Below are 16715 nucleotides of genomic sequence, written 5' to 3'. Positions count from 1 at the left end.
CACCCCCTCTGGGGCAGGGCGAGAGGTCACTTCATGAAAACCACCTTCCAGAATGGCCAAAGTCGGAAGCTGGTTCGCACGTGCCTCACTCTGCGCGCATGTAAGGCGGGCGTCTCCACCAGCATTGCCACGAGAAGCGAGCTGGAGGCCCAAGACATGACACAGGCACCCTTTCCCTCCTTCCCCGCAGAGGTTGCAAAGAGGTGGCCCTGGAGCCCCCCCCCCTCCTCACACTCGAGTCAGGGGCCCGTCACGCGTTTTCCAGCACCCTGGTCCGCTGCTCTTAAGAAAGGCAGACACGAAAGAGCGGCTGCGTGGAACCGAACAAACCAAGTATCCATCCGCTTTCTACCCCCCTGGGTATTTGGCACGGCCAAGCGACATCTTCTGCTAAAGCCACTGTCTCACGTACCCAGTTTTCAAGCTGACCAAGGCGTCTTCCACTCCCTTCTGGTTGTACTTCACCATGTAGGCATGCATTTCTTTGTAGTTGTTCCGGATGTTTCTCTCAGTGCTCCCATTTGGGACGGTCCCAAACCGAAAAGGAGGGGAGTAGGCGTATGGCTGCTGGAACTGGGGAAGGGAAGAGAGAGGCACGGCAGCTTACAAATCTTCCAAGGATCTGCAGTTCACCTCTCAGCCCCAGCTGGCCCGGAGGATCACCAAGGCTTCGAGAAGGTCTTTCTGGGCACCTGGAAAAGCCAGGGAAAGGCCACCCCACCTTCCTGCCAGGCCTGCCTCTGAGCTGCCACCTCAACTGATGCTGCCTTGAGCAGCCAGACCCTAAGTCCCTCTTCCCATCCCACCCCGGTTCTCCAGATGTGTTAGAAAGCATCTGAAAGTCCCAGCACGGAGAGGGAAGAAATTCATCCAGTTAACTTATTGATCCAAACCTTGCTCATTCCCAGACTTATATAGGAATCATGGAAGTTCACTTGAACCTTCCAGAACTTTGCAACGCAGTTCGCTGCAGCAACAAAAAGGTACAACAAAGCATATCCCAGAGGCAAGCACATGCAAAAATACACTAATGAGAAGGAAATGTGTGCAAAAGCGCATATCAGGGGGAAAAAGACCTGCTAGCAATAATTCATGCATCAAAAAAACCTGTGCAAAATGCATGAATTAGGAGGAATGTGCACATCTATGCCTTTCTACTGGTTTTGCCATATAAAGTCCTAATCCTGAATGCAGCAGAAGGCCTTGGAGGCTCGGAAAAAATGGGAAACTAACATCGAAGCCAGACCCACTGACCTTCTTATCGCTCAGCCCCGTGACTTGGTCAACAAACTCCTCCTGGATCATGAAGGCAGCCAGGTTGGCCGTGTAGCTGGCCAAGAAGATGACCGCAAAGAAGGCCCAGACAGAGACCATGATTTTGCTGGTGGTTCCTTTCGGGTTCTGCACCGGCACAGAGTTGTTGAACACCAGGCCCCACAGGAGCCACACGGCTTTCCCGATGGTGAAGGAGGGCCCATGCGCATCTGGTGGGACAAAGGAGGCAAGAGGGTCCCTTCAGCTCGGGCATCCATTCCACACATGCATCGCAACTGCCGAACCATTATGGCTGCTGTGTTCGTTTTGCATCTTTAGCATCTGGAGTGATTTAGCTCTGCCCATCATTGAGCTGAGATGGCCCAATGGATTAACAGATGGAGTGGGAAGGACCCCCCTATTTCTGCTAAGAATGCTGATGATCTCTACCGAATGACAGTAATAAAATAACAATAGCCCTAAGGTAAGTAATAATAACCACAGCGCTTCCTTTTAAGACTGGATTCACCTGGGGTTGAACGTTCCCATTGGGAGACTTTCAGAATAATGGCCGGGGGTCAGGGGAGGAATCCTCTTGAAGTGGTTAAACTTCCTTCCATTTTCAGTGGCCTTGAGGGAAATCAGAGCCACGCCTATGCGGTAGAAGGCCACACGTGGTTGTGATGAGTGGACTCAAGGGATCTGGCGGGGGGGATGCCCTGTGCCGCTACTGGACCCCAATCCCAGCCAGCACAGCCAATGGCCCCTCTGTCCAATGTCCCAGCTGGGCACAGCTTGCTGCTGATGAAACCCTGTGCCCACAAAGCGCCAGCCTGATGGCTCCCCAATTACTGAGGGGGCCCAAGAACAGACTCACTGTAAAAAGCTACTCTAAGAGTAAGCAGGTAAGAAAAGGCCATCTGGGGCCAGGCTAGAAGCCCATTCCACCCAGACTGTTCTTGAATCTGGAGGCTCCATCAAGGAACCGTGACTCCTTTTCTTCCTGGCTCAGAGACAGGGATCCTGCCACCTTCTGGGCACTGGCACGGCTCACGGTGAGGAATGCTGGGGAGGCTCTGCCCCGGGCCTCCCATTTAAGGCACAGCTTCCCTAGCCCCCCCCATCTGGGGGCAAAGGTGCCCTTTCCAAAAGGCTGGGCTGATGCCCCAGAGTCACCCATGAGTGGGAAGCCAGGGAGAAAGGCAGGCCTGGGGCCACGTTGCCGCTTTCCTGGCCGGGGGGTGGAGCCAAGGGGCAGCACCAACGGCCGAGCAGAAGCTATGGGGGGGGATGCGCTACCTTTCCCTTGGGCCAAGTTGCGGTTGTAGCCCACTGGGCTGAAGTATTCAAAGACAAAGACGGCAACAGCCGACACAACCAGCAGCATCACGAACATCATCACCCAGACGGACGCGCTGAAGGGCTCTGTGGGAAGAAAAGCGCCCAGGGTAACAGCCTGTCTGCAGCAAGAAGAATGACACGAGACCCTGAGCTGCCAGCTGCCACCTCCTGCCACCACCACCCGCCGCCCATCCCCTCTGCTGGCTTGCTGGAGGGGATCGTTCCGCACAACCCCAGTTGCAGCTGCTCATCTGACAACACAGCCACGTTTCCCGAGCCGCAATGCAGATTGGAGAGTGGCAAACGGGGGGGGAAAGCTCGAGAGCTGCCCGGAGCAGCAGGCCAGGGACAGAAGCTCTCTGCAGCTGGAGCAGGGGGGTAGGAAAAGGAAAACATCCCCCCCAAGTAACTTCAGGGAAGGGTGGCTGCTGGGCTCAGCTGTGACCATCCGAGCCCACAACGAGGGAAGTCCAGCTGGGTGCCTGTGATCAGAAAGAGAAGAGAGGCATGCAATTGCGCTGGGCAGGGCATGGATCATCCGGTTCTTGGGCTGCATCCTTGGGACGCTTCCAAACTGATGTTTTCTGTCCAAATTCAGCCAGGGGCAGGCAAGGTCCCCAGGCCAAGTCTTGGGATGGGCAAGGCTGACTTAGAGAAAAAACCAAGCAACCCGTCTCCTTCAACAGGATGCCCTGTTCCTTCTTGACCCTTCCTGCAGGAAGAAGGTGGACACGTGGAGCTCAGAGGAGGCCCCTGCCAACTCACTTGGCCAGCAGAAAGCAGAGCTCCGCCCTGGGAGCCGAGCAAACCCTGAGCTGCCTCGGATCCTGAAGCCAGCTTTGGAGAGAGTTGAAACCCAGCGTCACCAGGATCCTCTGACCCCAGAAGGCTGGCCATAACGCTCGACCACTGTTAGCAAAGCAAGGGAGGCCGGTGGGTGGCTGAGCCAGCCTGATGGGACCTGCTAGAAGTGAGGGACTCTGCCTCCCGTCACGCCCAGCCAAACCAGCCCACCCCAGTTTGTTAGAAGGGGACTTTGATCACAACAAGCAGAAGTGCTGCTGGGAGCTGAGCGGAGGCCTGGCTCTCAAGAAACGTGTGAACCGGATGACCGGCTTCGTTAGGGGGACAAACACATCGGTCCAGAAGAAGCTTGCTCAGCTGCACACAGGCATGAAAGCAAACACACACACACACACCCTGCTCTTTCAGCTGCTTCAGAGAAGTGTCATCCTGCTCATGGGTGAATCTCCCCTAATGTACCCCCTTCCTCCAGAAAAATTCAGGATTCATCTTGGGACAGATGTGGGAAATGCCGCAGAAGTGCGCTTCTCAGCTCCCTCACGAATTTTTACCCTCGTCCGCAGTGCTATCTCAAGCCAACCCGCTGTCCCTCCCAACTTTTCAACACCCAGCTTAAAAACTGACAGGAATGTGTCACGGGTCTGCTCAGTTCACTGGGCAGCCTTCCCTCTCCCAAAAGCGAGTGGAAGGTCCACGGAAAGTCTTTGCAGGAAGCAGAATTAAATCCGTCGGTAGGAGAATGAGCAAGGGAGGGAAAGAAGGGTGGGCAGGAGGGAGGGAGGGAAACTCACCTAAAAACGCAGACGGAGAAACAGTGCCATTGCTCCGGGAGACCATGACGCTAATCCCGGTTTCCACAAACGGCACCGAAAAGTCCACCACCTCTGAGCGCTCGCCATTGATGGTGAGGGACCCCACGGCCATCACGGCTTGCTTTTTGACCACCTGTCGGCAAAGAGGAAAGAGGGGACAGGGAAGGTCCAGCCCACTCGCTCCAAGACAGAGAGAGAGTTTGGCTGAGCCAAGAGACCCCTGTCCGCCGCGAGGACTTACTTCCCCAATCATTCCATTCCACTCGTTGTTGATTTTTTTCCCGTGCTTCCCATTGATCACAAGATAGAGGTCATAAGTGAACTTGATGGTCTTTGAGAGCTTCTTCAGGATGTCAATGCAGAACCCTTTGCAACATTTCTTCATGTTCTTTCCTTCTTTGGTGATGTTGCTGATGAGACAAACAAACCACAAAAATCTTCCTTCCTTCCTTCCTTCCATTCCATTCCATCCGTTTAATCATTTAGCTTTAAAGGAGGGCCAAGTGGATGGAGGGAGAAAGCATGTCTATTAACAGCTTTTGTTGCAAACCCAGATGGGTGGCAGCCCCTAATCAGCTTGGACTGATCTTGAAAACCTAAGTAGTCAGTATCTGGATGGGAGGCCAGCAGAAAATCCCAAGGCCGTGGCTAGACTGGGAAATTGAAAAAGCATCCGGAGGAAGGCCCCGCAAACCCCTTCCAGCCCCTGCCAAGGGAACCCACGGGCGTGCCAAAGAGCCATCAGGAGGCAAGCTCGCTTGGGAGAAACTTCACCTCCTGCTCATAAGGGTGAGAGGGACCCTCCGCTGCTGGGGCAGGACACCTCCACCTCTAAGCCCCTGGCAAAGGGAGAAGGCTCAAGTGTGAAGACACAGCTCTTCAGGAAACTGAGGGGACTCGGGGTTTGTGGAGGGCAAGAGACCTGCAGACTTACTTAATGACGACGTACTTCCGGCACGGCACGGTGTTCTTCACGCAGGTCTCGGTCAAAGGGTCCATGTCCTCCACAATGACAAAGGGGGCCTCCTCCAAGGTGACAATGCTGAGGTGGTTGTGGTCTGGGTCGCTGTCATTGAAGGAGTTAAACCGGGGCCACACGGAGTACTTGTGGCTCAGCGTCTGGTTCTCCCACTCGCCCACCTGAGAAGCCAACAGGGAGCCCAGCTGAGCAGCAGCCACACTTCTGGGGAGCGCAAAGAGAGGGGAGCAGGGAGGAGCCGGAGCCAGGGGCAGGGAGGTGGGGGGGCAGAAGGTCCCGGGGTCTTCACGTAGCTCCCCGGATTATTCACCACCAATCAGAGCCCACCTCTCAACCGGCTGAACAACAGCGACATTAAAAAGACACTCTTTTTTATTCCTAAATTTGGCCATTGAAATTTTAAAATGCTTGGAAGTGCGGGATGGGGGAAGATCTCTTCGGAAAAGATTTACGTACAAACTTCAGTGTAAACCACAGAAATTAATTTCTAGGCTAAGCATACCGTCCTCAGCTCTTTCTTCCACTTCTCCGCTAGTGCAGCTCCACCAGGCTGACCCCCAACCCGAGAGCCCACAATACTGGGGAGCCCTCGAGCCAGAGGACCTCTGAGTCGCGGGGCTGGAAGGGAACTCAGAGGCCCTCCAGCCCACCCTGTTGTGGCCCTAAAATCTCTGCCAAAGGGAAGAGCCCAAATCCGCCAGGGAGGGATCCCCCACTTTCCGAGGCAACTGGCTCCACTCTTCCCCTGCTCAAGCCCCAGAACGTTCTTCCCAGCATTTCGCCAACTCTCCCTTCGGCCTTTGGGTTCAGGTCTCCCAATTTGCTCTGACCTTGCGAGAGGTCCACCTGGAAGATGTCTCTCCTGTCCCTTCCTCACCATCCTGTCTTCTCCGGATGCTTTTAGCCTTTCCCAAGAAAAACGTATCTGGATTTCTCCCCTTGGTTCCCTCCCTCGGACCCTTACCTGGCCCTCCGGCTCCAGGCAAGACGAGGCCAAAGCATTCCAGTCCATCCAGCTGAAGGGCCGGAGTGTTTTTAGGGTGCCCCTTGTTTAGCAGCAGCCTCCTAGCCCTCTTGCAGACGCCCTGCTGCCCTGGCCTAGAGCAGTGCTGGTGCTTCCCAGCCTGCTTCATGTGCAACCCGCCCTGTGAAACCCCAAGGCAAGGGCTGTGCAGAGCTTCTTCCCCTTCTGCCCAGGCCAGATCAAGAAATCCCACCGGAACTGACCACGAGAACAGCGGAAGGGAAAACGTTTCCTGAAACGACTTCTTCGTTGGCTGGCCAACCAGAGAAACTCAGGGCGAGAGGTGGGTCTGAAACCGCACGCTCCCTGCAGACATGACACGAGGCAAAATTGCTCCTTGGCCTTCGGGAACGAAGAGCATCCTTTGCTGCAGGGGAAAATTTATTTCTGGTTCCCTCCACTTTAGGAGGGGCAGCATGATTGTCTACAGAGCATTTTAGGGTTCACAAGAGCATTAACTGTACAGCAGGCCCCCGGTTTAAGAATGCCCCGGTTTACGGACCACTCCAAGTTAAGAACGGACTGCCATAAAGACTGTTATATTAAAAATACGAGTTAAGTACAACGTTTCGGGTTAAATACACCATGCTACTTTGCGTATTATTATGCTTAAGATGTTTTAGTGTACTGGGAAGTGTTTCTTAAGTGTTTTATAGGCATAGAAAAGTAAACTATATACTATATACTAAGACAAACATTTGACTAACTGATGCTAAATAACTGCTCCGACTTACATACCAATGCGACTCAAGGACAGGAACGGAACTTGTTTTTAAACCAGGGACTGTTCTTGAAATGGAAGGGGGCATGCCCACTACCAGAAGAAAATTTGAAAAAACAGGGCAACATCTGTAACCCGTGAGCAAGCTAGAGCGGGCACCAGGCAGGCCAGGCAGAAAAGATTGGCCCACAATGTGCCATGAGCTGCTGGCCCCAGGGACCCTTATAAGCACATTTTAAAAGGAGTTTTACAGAGAGAAAGGCAAGATAATTCTCACTGAGGAGAAAGGCAAGATAATTTTTCTCCAATTTGCGACCATCCAGATGGGCCTGACTTAAATTCCCATAATCCCCAACCAGGTGTGACCAGGGAGCACCTGGGGTTGAAGGCTGCTGTATCAAGAGAGCAGACAGATGCAGACAGAGGCTGAAAACTAAACTCGCTGAACAGACTGCACATCAGAGAAAAAGAAAGCATCCACCCACTCCTGTTGTAATTCCCTTTATATTATAATCTGTTAAAAAACAGTAAAATTGGAAAGCCTCATTATCACTTCAGTCACTTGCTGAGTGCGGTGTTCCTGCAGCAAAGGCTGAACAAAGTCTCCAAACTGTCTTATTAATCTGGTCCCCTTCTACTGGTATGTTGGCAATGGGGTGTGTGTGTTATCACACACGTACACACACCTACCCTTACCTACCTATTTTTCAACTGATTTTGATTTTGTCCTTGGGTTTTATTTAAGTTCTGCGTTTTATAATCGTTGTAGTTTTTGTTTTGCACAAAAAAAAGAAGAAAAGAAAGGACTGAAGACTTTTTTTTGGCAAGGAATGAGCCCTGATATTTTGTGCTGCCTTTCTAGGAAGTGATGCGCTGTCTATTGATGCCTGTCAACAAGATGCACTCAAACGATCCATGCAGGTTCATCTGCTCGCTTGTTATGCTGGGGTCATCCCCACTTAACTCACGACACACTGCTTCTGTGTCAGTTGGGTCTCTTCCACCAAGTTGCGCCCTTGACAATCTTTCCTTACACCCCCACACACCAGGCTTAAACTTAATAGCACCGAGAACTGTGGTTCCTCTGAATTAACGCACTCTGACTTTATACTGCCCTGATGGAAAATCCTGCATTCTGTCTGAGTCCAAATGGCCCTTGGGCACAGCAGGAAGACACGGCAAAAGTTGGGGAAAGAACCACAGGAGGAAATAGGCAGCAAAGGAATGGAATTGACCAGCTTCTCTTCCTTCTCTTCCTTTATCCCTGTTTGCAGCAACAAATGCAGCTAAAAAGGGCAGGCATCGCTTTTTAGAGATCACAGCACAGCCAGGCTGCAAGGATGAATTCTCTGAGACGCAGAACTGCTCACATATCAACCAGGAATTCTTGCTAGAGTCACAGGGACCATCAAAAGTACTTCCCCGTTACAAAACGGTCCCCAGTTTGCATTGTTCAAGTAGACACACACACACACACACACACTTGACAGTGCGACGTATGCAGGAACAGGAAGCCTGAACTGGACTGGGGCCGCAGTGGGAGGCAAGGATTACACCGCCCCAACCTTCCCTGCCATGGAGCTTCAGAATAACACAAATGCACATATAGACAAAATTCAAATAACCACGTAACGTTCTACCAGCTCCAGCATTAAAATAATTATTAATCATAATTAAATGGCAACGTTTAGCCAATGCATTGTTTAATGGGCAAAAAAAAAGGTAGGAAACATGTTCCTATTAAACCACAAGCAGAATTTATTTTTATTATTTTTTAGGCGAGTGCACACCGAAGCTGCAAAGGGCTGCTTCCAGCAGCAAAAAGGCCATTTCTTGGGGGCCTTTAAAAAATTATCTTTGCGACATGTAGGTGTTTTTACTGTGCACCCCTGTTCTGCTGCACCGGAAAAAATCAGATGAAATCGGAAGATAACAAGGGGGCTACCTGTAGAGGGAAGAGGGAATGGCCTCGAGGGACAGGAGGAAGAGCCGCTGCCAAGGCAACAGCCAGATAAGAGGGGCCTGAGTCTGGGGCAAGAACGCAACATGAGAAAACGTCTCGGACAAGCCCCTCCCTCGTTCACACAAAGATAGAGGAGGGGAGGAGGAAAGCGCATTCAGCCTTGCAACATTCTGCTCCTATAGCTTTACAATAAGAGTAGTACTGACCTACATGGCCTTCCTTTCTTAGTCCGGCCTACATTGTAGGGCTGACATTACCTTACACCGGACCAGGTGTTCCTAACCTGCACCAGAGGGTCCCTGATTTCAAGACATCCTCCACCTGTATCTGAGATCCCTGTGATTCTAGAAATGAGTTGGGCTCTTTTGTTGCCTCTCAAAAGAAAGACGTGACCTGCCTTATGTGTACGTCCATCTTTTAACCAAAGCATCTGGCAGGCCAGCGGTTCAAGAGAGGGGAAAGGGGGACCAGAACAAAGGGAACCCAAACTCGGAGGCCCACTGCGCACACACCCATTGCCCCAAATGACCACGCAGGCTTTCTAAAACCATCTCCTCCTCCCTTGGCTGACCGAGCCCCCAGCGGCCGTGTGTTACCTTCTCCCAGGCCCGGGTCTGATTTAGGACGATGACCACGAGCCGCGGCTGTGCTTGGTAGCCGTCTGCAGTGAAGGATAAGTCTCTGCCTTTCCAGGTCACATTCATCATAAACCTTGAAAGAAAGGAAATGTTCAAAGAGAAATTAATGAGCTGTCCCGCAGTTAATGAGCAAGCTAATTCAGTCACTGGATTAACTCTGATGAAACATATGCTATAAATCCTCTCTTTGTTGCGAAAAACCCATTTTTTAGGAGCCAGAACCCAATCCATCGTGTGGATGCCTGGCAATCAGCCCCATTAAGAGAGTGACACTTACTTCCTGCCCAAGGGTGAACCTACAAGGTGAACGGTGGCAAGGAGGGGATTTGTGGGCAAAGCCCCAGAGGAGCTGGGGGGCTTGGAAGAGGCAACAAGTTGTTAGGCTACCCAAGGACGAAAGGCTGCCCGTCCTCTGCAATCCCCCTTAGACAACTGGAGTAACAGCAGTTCTGTATCGTTCACCACTTTGCCGGCCTGGGCACCTTTATAACAGAAAAAACAAGAGTCCCAAATGGACAGCAGATTCCTCTTCACAATATCGAAAGGAACCCAGATCCAGATCCTATGTCCAACCTGCGGCATCTCCAGGTAGGGCCGGCAAAGGCTCTTGAATTAAAAAACAGACTTTTAAATGGCGATTTACTTCCCCCAGCTGCCTTAAAAACAGGTTCTTTAAAAAAAAAATCTAAAGGGACCCAGTGACTGGACACCACCAGCCTTGGAGTGAGGCTGCCGGGTAGAGTGGGAGAGAGATGGAGCAAGCTGCTGGAGAGTTTGCCCCACGAACATTTTCATCCTATCCTGGACAGGGACATCGGAGAGGTGGACTGAATCATTTAAAAAAAAAAAGCTAGCCTTACTCATAAATCCTTAATGCAATTATTAAAAAAAAGGGCGGGGGGAGGTATTTCAACAGCAGTTGGCAAAGCAAGAGGGACACCTTGTGGCCAGCTATGAAAAATATTGCAAAAAAAAAAAAACGGGACTGGCAAGAGCAGGGAGGGAGGGGAAGGCCTCCTCTCCAAATCCCCAGCAGTGTGTTGGTTGGAAACCGTGTCCACCCTGCTGTGGTTTGGTTTGACCCCTCCCTTTCAAGCAGAGTACAACTTGCATATGCCCAGCCCAATTCAGAGGGCCCAGCCTGGTTTGCAAGTGCCCTGGAACGCCAGCTGCCACAAAAACTGGAACGCAGTGAAAAATGATTGTCTTGGGAGTTTAGAGAAAGGGGATAAAATAAGAACAGGAATAATGCAGGACAGAGGCCATCTCAGCTGAACATCACCTTTGGGATCCCCAACCTGGCAGCACTGCACGGGCAGGGCAGCGAACGTGATGTTACAGCGCATGGCCACAGGTGCAATATACTCTGGTGCAGAGTGCATGATCCCAGGGATCCCACTCGCCAATATTGCAACGGCAGTTAAGAAGCAAGGTAGAAATAGTACATGCTAACGATCTCCTTATACTGGGGGGGGGCGTGATATTTGAGTTTTAAACACTGGATCTGAGTACTTCCACTGCTCACCACCATCCTGAAACAAGCTGGAGGGTGGCAAGGGGGGAAAGGGGGTCATGATAAGTATGTGACAAACTAGGCATACTTGGATTGCAGGGTCCCATCTTGATTACTGCAGCACGCTTGACCCCCGGATGCAAAACGCAGCCGACTAGGCTGCCAACCAGCCAGAAGCAGGTGGATCACGCAATTCCTGCCACTGGATCTTACATCTGTCTCACCCATGCAAGGGGGCCTCTGCTGCTTTGCTCCCAGGATGTGGAGCACACACCCACACACACCCACAGGGCTTGCCTGCTCCTTCCCCCTCCTCTCACGTAAAGGCACATCTCTTCCACCAGGCGTGTAGCCCTTGATTTGTTTTAATGAACATTTTAATTCATGCTTTTAACATCTAGCCGTTTTGTTACCTCTGGAGTACTTGCTGAGTAGAAAGGTGGGACAAAACCAAACTAAATGAAGCAATGAGTCTCACAACAGAGAGGGGAGAGCATCCCTGCCCTGTGGGATTCCTCACCATCCTTGATTCAGCAACGCACAAGAAAGAGGAATTATGTAAATCTCTTCCGATTGCATTAATGGTACATTAGTAAAGCAGAACACAAGCACCTGGAGGGAAAATCCTCCAGATTCAGCTATTCATTCATGGAGGAGGGCTTTCTGGTCCAAGTTCTCCCCCTCTTCACAGTTCCAAAAAAAAAAACAACCGACCACCTTACTTGCAAACCACTAGAACCGTTCTTGCTCTGGAGGCCAGCAGAAGCTCCGAAGCTGGGAGAAGGGCCCTCTCGCTGCGAAGCTGGCAATGTGTGCAAAGGTTTTGAAGGAGGCACTCTGGCAGCAGCTGTTTTGCTTTAAGCCTAATTGGAGATCTCCATTAACGAGTAATCCTCTTCAAAAGGCTGGAGCTGCTCCTGTTTCTGGCCACTGCCAGCTAGGAATGCAGCTCAAGGAAACGCACCAGGTGCAGAGCTCAGCTTAGCCAAAATCCAGCTGGAAGAGTCTGGTCACTTCCCAGGATTGCTACAGATCCCCAACAGGTTTCTCATAACGGGCAACCTGACCCCTTTGGAAGGGCCCAAGGAATCTCCCTCTCAGGTTTTTATCCCTGCCAACTCAAAGAAAGATTGCCCCTTCTTCTGGAAACAATACACAGCTATCATGGCTAACCAGCAGCAAAACAGACACATTTCACCAGGCGTTCACGGCTAGGAAGAAGGTGAAGCCTCATCTGACACCCAGCCGGCTCCTGTTCCTGCCCCCTCACCCAAAAGGAGGGGAGGGATTAACGTGGCGCACCAGTGTGAACTGGGGAGTAAGGCCAACCGAAATGCCCCACTCCCTCTCCTCATTACTCACCTATCTGGTCTAAATTTCTCCCATATTGCAAAGCTCCCTAATTTTGTGTCAGTCCTTTCAACCATCCAAGCCTGTTCCCTCTCCTGGCAGCTCAAGCATTCTAATCAAGGAAATGGGCTACAACTTTCTCTTCTCCAGGGAATGCTCTGCTGGAATGGCCGCAGGGCTCCTTTGCCATAACGGCTGACTTCAACTTATAATGTAAATTTGGTCCGCAATTGATATACAGCCTTGTTGGCATCCCCTTCTTGGCTTTTCAATCAGTGGAATGCTAGTAACATCAGAGTAAATTAATGCAGTGTACACATAGGCCAAGTGTAATGAGAAAGGAGCATCCTTTAATATTAAATAATGGGGTAGCTAAGGGGAGGTCCCTAATTCCAGCTTTAAAATCTCAGATAGTAGGAAACAGGATCTTTCAATAGTTTGATCATCACACTCCTCCCCCCTCCCCCTCTTGTTTATCTTTAAAACAGAAAGCCAACACATGCTCCCATCTCCAGATATGTCCTGGTACTCCCAGAATAATTTAATTATCAAATAATAATACTCAACCTGTACCTCCCCCCTTTTCTGCCCATCAATCCATGGCTGATCTCAAAAGCTAAGCAGCATTGGACCTATTTAGTAGCTGGACGGGGGACACCAGAAAATCCCAAGACTATAGATTAGACTAGGAAGTTGGAAAAACCTTCTAGATGTCGGTGGCAAACTGTTCCCATATTGTTGCTAAGAACTGAGCTCAACTCAAGAGAAACCCCTTTTTTAAACAAAATAAAGCAAAAGAAGCTTGTCTTTGGTCCCCCCCTCACACACCCCTTATTACCCTCACATCCCAACGCTCTACACTGGAAGGCTCAACCACCTTCCACCATCTAAATCTCTCATACTCCCTAAAAGGCTCTTCCCCTTCCATTTTTCTGCCCTTAATTCACAACTTCCTCCCCTTCCAAACTGCCTTTCCATGAAATCTTTGGAAGTTACCAGATAATTCAGGTATCAGAACCTTGTTCCTCAACCCTGTAGCCAAGTGAGAGCAGAGAAGAGAAGCCAATCCGCAGCCATAGCGGCTGTTACTTCTGTGCTGCCCACCTTCCTTTACTTTTAGATGGCAGGGATTTGCCTGATGGTCCTTGGAAAGAGAAACCAGATAGCACGCTATAAAAAAGGAGGAGTTTTGTGCATAAAGGGCTGTGCAGGCAGGTAACAGTTAATAAAGGGAGCATCATAGGAATACCAAGCACATACTCCAGTATCTCTCTCTCTCTTACAAGGCCATGGCTTCAATGGGCACAAAGAGCAATGAGAAAAAATACGGCAGTGACAGCAGCGAGAAGAGAATGGATGGGGGCTCAGAGGAACGTGCTGCCCCCACCCCAGCTTCCCAGAACCTGAAAAGGGCCCTCTTAACTGGGATTCAAGCTTCTAGGGACACCTACAGGCACCCACATCCATAAGCATCATTTTTCTGCCTGCCGGCCTCCCCACTCCAAAACTAAAGTTAGGGGGGACAAGGCAAGGCAACCACATGACTTTGAGGGCCAGGGCCACCAGGAAGGGTGAAGCAGGGTGGTCAAGGAACACCGTTCTGGGTTAGACAATGGCTATTGAAGGAGACGCCACAGTTGTTCTATCCCACTGCAAGAGGTTCAACTGCTATTTGCAGCACCCATTGAGCGGCTTTCTTCCTTGATGGCTGCTAACCAGGCCTGGAGAAGGGCCTGGGGAGGGTTCAAACTGTGCGGGATTGTGGCCTTGGTGTCAGGTCAGTATCAGGAATCAGTTGGGAGCCCAGCCACCGATTGAGCTCCCTCCCCTGTTAGAGCAGAAGGATGTGGCTGTGACAACAGAAACAAACCCCAGCTTCCACAGGGAGCCTTGAGACCACAGTTTGGTTCGATCCTTTGCTGTGGATTCACACAGCTCTCATGGAAGGTGGGAGCCACTGCACAGGAGGCAAGATTCAGCTTTCATGTATTTTTAAGGTAAATTTCTAGCCCTTCTGGCTGCAGAACTCTGAGTGCAAGTACATAGGTGACTGTATCCATATTCATGATTTGTGTTGCCAAAAGGGGACAACATTTGAAAATAGTAGGATCAATATCTGGCACTCTGCAGAGATGAAGGAGAGAGGCTGCTGAGAGGTGCCCCCCTGGAGAAGGGGAAAGGGATTTAGGAAGATAGGTATCTGCTAACCACATTAGCACAAGTGCCATGAACCCAGCAGTGCATCAAACAATTATTCATCAATGTTTATTTCATAGCTGCAGAGATACTTTCCCTTCTGAAGGGGCTACTTCTGGGCTTTCTCTGCAGCATCAAAGGAGATCCCCAACATCAAGGGAAAGAAGTCATCAGCCATTAAAAAAGGAAATATACAAATAAACATAAAATTGTCCCAACAACAGTTCTGGTGGCAAGTCCCGTTTTTCAAACATACTTCTTATTCTTATTCAGGTTGCAGCAGTCAAGGTTGGTGGCTACATCTCCAGGACTCCTGTGGAATGACTTCTGAACATTAATATGACCCTTCCTGGATCTCAACCCTCCTCTTTTTAAAGACGTCCTACTTCCAAGATCACTCTTCCTTGTTCCACCAAGACCACCCGGTCAAAGAGCTCTGTGCTTTGATACCGGCTAGCGTTGCTTAATGTAACGTTTTTGGCCTGGAGCTGCTGGCGGAGACAGTTTGGAATCTGTAGATAGTTTAGGGCATGGCCACTGACCAAGACAAATGGGAAAGTGCGTGTGCCCCACCCCCAGAAAGACAGTGTGTGCTGATTTGGACAGATGGCAAAGGTCAGTTCAAAGGAATTTACTGAAGTGTGGCCACCCGTTCTGTATCCAGTGACATCACCAGCTACAGGGTCGTCTCCTCCTGGCTCAAGGCCCTAGGAATGAAGTCTGGCTGAGACAAGCAGCCTGAATTCTTACTTCGATGGCTAGCATCTGATGAGCGCAAAGCCCCTGATTAGAAGGATCTGCCTGAAGCCACCCCAGTTCTCCTGAACCAGCTGCCAACCACCCACAGAATTCTTCAGGATGCCAAATTCACCAGTCAGATTGGGTTAATTCCCTTCCTTCCTACCACAGCCAATATCAAACTGGTCTGACCCACAAGGCCACAGGGTGCAACTGCTTAAGGCTTCAGCTTTCTACCAATGCTTCCCTGTCCCATGCCAGATGGATGAAGCATGTTCCCAGTTGACAACAGACAAGCATTGCTCAACATCTCAAAAACTGCTCTGTCCTTGCTTTATTTCCCTTGGCCTCAAAGAACAAAAGCAGCCTTACTTGTGAAGCATGTGAGATGGGAGTTTGCTGTACTCCAACTGCCCGTAGCAACTGGTCTTCGCTTCAGGGATGAAGGAATACTTTTTCAGCATGGCCGCGGCAGCTGTTGTGATAATCCCAAGGCCGTCCCGGATCCGAGCATCCAAACTGTAATCCCATTCATCATAGGCCACTGAAATCAGCCCCGAAGGAAACTTGTCTGGTGCGATTTCCATGTTCCCACTGACCAAGCTGGGGACAATCCAGAAAAAGTCGTAACCCGTCAAGCCCAAGGATCGTGCTTCATCCAGAATGTAAACAGCTTCCTCCCCAGAGCAATAGAGCAGGATGACCGAAGAGTGGATCTTCTTCAGCTGAATCGTGGCCTTGGCATCCCCAAGGGATGTGTCAAGGGTGACCACATTTTGCATGTCCCAGCCCACAAAACTGTTTTCCACAGTGTACTTGATGAAGCTGATAAAGTCCCGGTAGCCAGGGAAAGTGCTGGTCACCACGGAGAATATGTGCCAGTCATAGTATTGCATGAACTTCAGCATGACGATGGCCTCCTGTTGGATGGATGCCCCGAACTGGAAAAAGGTAGACATCTCATCCTGCAAAGGGCAAGAAAGAAAAGAAAGGTTGCTTCATGTTAGCCTGGAGAGCAAGTGGGGTTTCATCACAGCCGCTCTGCTCTTCCAAGGATTAAAGTCAGCAAGAGTAGTCTTCCCCTTTAGGAAATCGCTGGTGGGCAAAACCGCCCTGCAACAGTTACAGATGCCCTGTCCAGTCTGTCTATCTGAGTGGCCAGCTCCCACGTGCACATGCATTGTCGGATCAACCCCACAAAAAGAGGATTTCTCAAGAAAGGAGGAAACGCATCCAAGCAGTTCGTCCTGAAGCATAACTAGGTACGTAGAGAAATCAGAAAACCTATGTGAAGCCAGCTCCTCCGTTACTCATAACTGTATTTGTGGCTGCAAAAACTGTCCACAGAATCTGATTTGCAAACATCACTGTGTCACTTCTGA

At 50.6% G+C, this 16715-nt stretch overlaps 1 protein-coding gene across 1 annotated transcript in view; it reads right to left on the bottom strand.

Moving 5' to 3' along the window:
• The window catches only part of GRIN2A (glutamate ionotropic receptor NMDA type subunit 2A), a 67905-nt gene that overhangs the window by 10316 nt on the left and 40874 nt on the right, over window positions 1–16715 (bottom strand). The window contains exons 2-9 of the mRNA XM_063314939.1: window positions 15706–16298; window positions 9495–9609; window positions 5146–5351; window positions 4453–4621; window positions 4191–4344; window positions 2554–2679; window positions 1255–1484; window positions 413–573 (exon numbers count right to left, since the gene is read on the bottom strand). Of these exons, the coding sequence (XP_063171009.1) occupies window positions 413–573; window positions 1255–1484; window positions 2554–2679; window positions 4191–4344; window positions 4453–4621; window positions 5146–5351; window positions 9495–9609; window positions 15706–16298 (1754 nt within the window). The remainder of the gene's footprint in view (window positions 1–412; window positions 574–1254; window positions 1485–2553; window positions 2680–4190; window positions 4345–4452; window positions 4622–5145; window positions 5352–9494; window positions 9610–15705; window positions 16299–16715) is intronic.

This window comes from Candoia aspera, chromosome 14, assembly GCF_035149785.1.
Source record: "Candoia aspera isolate rCanAsp1 chromosome 14, rCanAsp1.hap2, whole genome shotgun sequence".
Classification (NCBI taxonomy): Eukaryota; Metazoa; Chordata; class Lepidosauria; order Squamata; family Boidae; genus Candoia; species Candoia aspera.
This window is presented reverse-complemented; position numbering and strand designations above follow the sequence as displayed.